This window comes from Gavialis gangeticus, unplaced genomic scaffold (assembly GCF_001723915.1).
Source record: "Gavialis gangeticus isolate Ggan-Ray unplaced genomic scaffold, GavGan_comp1, whole genome shotgun sequence".
In the NCBI taxonomy this organism is placed as follows: Eukaryota; Metazoa; Chordata; order Crocodylia; family Gavialidae; genus Gavialis; species Gavialis gangeticus.
Window position 1 is genome coordinate 594611 of NW_017728990.1, and position 3072 is coordinate 597682.

General features: G+C 56.0%; 1 protein-coding gene across 2 annotated transcripts in view; it reads left to right on the plus strand.

Moving 5' to 3' along the window:
• ZDHHC5 (zinc finger DHHC-type containing 5) overlaps positions 1 to 2472 on the plus strand; it is a 29846-nt gene extending 27374 nt beyond the window's left edge. The window contains exons 10-11 of one of the 2 annotated variants that reach the window (XM_019514651.1): positions 48 to 937; positions 1821 to 2472. In XM_019514651.1, the coding sequence (XP_019370196.1) occupies positions 48 to 937; positions 1821 to 1986 (1056 nt within the window). In that variant the 3' untranslated portion in view covers positions 1987 to 2472. The remainder of the gene's footprint in view (positions 1 to 47; positions 938 to 1820) is intronic. The other variant, XM_019514642.1, reaches the window with a different exon arrangement.
• The last annotated feature ends 600 nt before the right edge of the window (positions 2473 to 3072 follow it).

The window sequence follows — 3072 nt, forward strand, 5'->3', positions numbered from 1 at the left end:
CACTTGGTGCGGGGGGCTTGCTGAGTGGTTGCCTGCCTTCCTTCCAGCTGAGCCGAGGGGACAGCCTGAAAGAGCCCACATCCATAGCTGAGAGCAGCCGGAACCCTAGTTATCGGTCGGAGCCAAGCCTTGAGCCCGAGAGCTTCCGTTCGCCCACCTTTGGCAAGAGCTTCCACTTTGACCCACTGTCGAGCGGCTCTCGCTCCTCCAGCCTCAAGTCGGCCCAGGGCACGGGTTTCGAGATGGGCCATCTGCAATCGATCCGCTCTGAGGGCACCACCTCCACATCCTACAAGAGCCTGGTGAATCAGACGCGCAATGGGAGCTTGTCCTATGACAGCTTGCTCACCCCCTCTGACAGCCCTGACTTCGAGTCTGTGCAGGCCGGGCCAGAGCCAGACCCCCCCATGGGCTACACATCACCCTTCCTTTCAGCCCGCATCACTCAGCAGCGTGAGGCTGACCTGCACAGCCGCTTCCCCAGCACCGGCTCACCCAAGCACCACCCCCCTCGTGAGCACTCTCCTATCCGCTATGACAATCTCTCACGCCACATTGTGGCCTCCATGCAGGAGCGGGAGAAGCTTCTGCAGCAGGCACCCAGCCCACCGCCTCTGGCTCGAGAGGAGGACACAGGACAGGCGGACTCAGGCGTCCAGTCCACACCAGGCTCTAGCAATGCCCCACGTACCAGTTCCTCTTCGGACGATTCGAAGCGTTCGCCTCTGGCAAAGAACCCACTCACTCGCCCAGTGCCACCCCGTTTTGGCAAGCCCGAGCCTCTGCACGCTCTCAGGGTGCGCTCACTAGGCTCACCAGACCAGCCTGCTGCCCCCCACCTGGGCAAATCTGTGTCTTACAGCAGCCAAAAAGCATCGTCTCAGGCCAGCGTCCCAGAGACGGAGGAGGTGGCCTTGCAGCCGTTACTGGCACCAAAGTAAGTACAAACTCTGCCAGCCTCATGCTTTTAAGTGTTCCTTGACTCAGCTGAGGACATGCTTGGGTTACTGCCCCACCACTGCCATGCCCAGGACCTCAGAGCGAGCTGATGGCACACCAGAGGGAGAGGCGGGGGGTGATAAGTCGCCTGCTTTCGTCTACCCGTTCATCCTTACCACTCCTACTTCAGCCTCCACCTATCCCTGCCAGAGAACATGGTTTGAGTATAGCCCTTCCCTTTCCACTCCCACACATTCCCACATCCAGTCCAATGCCATTAATTAACCCCTCCCTGTGTGTGACCTAGCTCTCCCCAGGCAGTTCAGGGAGTGAGAGAGAGGGAGTTTCCTCCACCTTCCTGGTGAGCGCCGGTTTGGTGGGATGGTAGTGGGAAAGGTGTGCCTCCTGCAGGGAGAGGTGGGCGTGAGACCTTCCTACCTCTCCCCAGGGAGTGCTGTGGGGAGTATTGGGCAGACACTGCCTTGGGTGTGAGAGACCTACATCCCCACTCTGTCCAACACACTGGGGTTGGGTGACTCCTCCCTGGGGTGCATATGTGACTTTCCTTCCATCGCACCCTTTCCCCCACCAAGTGTAGGGGGTGTTGGACAGACTTGTTCCCAGGGCAAGGGGCAAAACCTTCCTCTGCTCAGGAAACTGGGGGCTGTAGCCATCTCTGAGTTTTCCTGCCAAATCAGGGTCTTTACTGAGGGTGTAATGTGAGTCTGGGACACCCAGAGGAAGAGGGCTGTGCAGGGAGCTCTGAGGTAGAGTATCCTCACCTCTCCCTTGCACATACATGTTCTGTCCTTCTTTTTCCACACCCCCAGCCCCAAAGTGTGTGATCACTTCCTGACGCCCTTGTGTCCTTCCTTCCCCAGAGACGAGGTGCAGATGCGAACAGCTTACAGCAAATCCAACGGGCAACCCAAGAGCCTGGGCCCAGCCTCCCCAACCCCTGGCCAACCACCTCTGAGCAGCCCCACACGTGGAGGAGTCAAGAAAGTGTCTGGAGTGGGCGGGACCACCTATGAGATTTCTGTATGAAGGGCAGTGCACTCTCCCCACTGTCACCTCCTCCCTGGCTGATGCCCAAAGGCCCAGGCGCAGCAGCCAGGCGCTCCTGTGCTCTCGATACATGGACGCTTTTTAGAATCCGACTGGGAGGGGAAGCTGCGAGGACAGTGACCATTTTTAACTACAATCCCTGGGATTTGGGGCAAGGCCCTGGGCACCCCCTTGACATCATAGCAGTGGCGGGCCCAGCTTGGCTACTCACCACAGCTGGCCACCTCCTCTGAACCAACCAAGAAACTGCAAACATAGCACACACTGCCGAGAGAAGGGGACACCACACCAGCAGCGCCTCCAGCTGGGAGAAAGGCAGGGCAGGCAGCCTGCAGCCCTGCCCCTAACGGGCCTGACACTCGCAGACCTAGTGCAATTGCTCACCTCATGTGGTAGGGCAGATCATTTTTAAACCAGAATAATTTTTTTTATGATTATTGTTACGGATTCTATTTTTTTTCTCTTCTGAGTTACCAGTTGTGTGTATATATAAATAACTATATATAAAAATATAAATATAAATATAAAAGAAATTATATATCTACCCAGAGAGAAGGAGGAATGGCCCCACATGCCTCCTTTTTTTGACAAGTGATCCCAGGGCAGAGAAAGAGGGAGGGAGCATGGCCTGGCATGTGTGAGTTGCAAGCATCCAGTAGGACAGGTGCTTGCATTAATCAGCCCAAGAGGATCAAGGCATCTATGGTATCTCTGGACAGGGAGGGGATGATGGCACATGTGGCTCTCTATGGGAAGAGTGGGGGATATTTTATAGTTGGGGACAGACTCCAGGTCTTGGCTTACAGTTGTCCAGGCCTAACCATTGTTCACAGTTGTCTGGGGCCTGCCCTTCCTCTACCAGCTAGAAGGAGGGTCAAAAGTCCAGCTTGTTCTGAATGCTCTGCCCCTCCTCTTCCTGTTCCTCAGCCCAGGATTGCTTCCAAAACAGTTTTTTGTCTGGAGGGAGCAAAGGAAATGGGGAAAGAGCTGGAAAGCACCTCTGTCATCCACGTTTGCCTGGGGTTCAGGAGTTGCAACCTTGTGTGTGTGTGTGTGTGTGTGTGT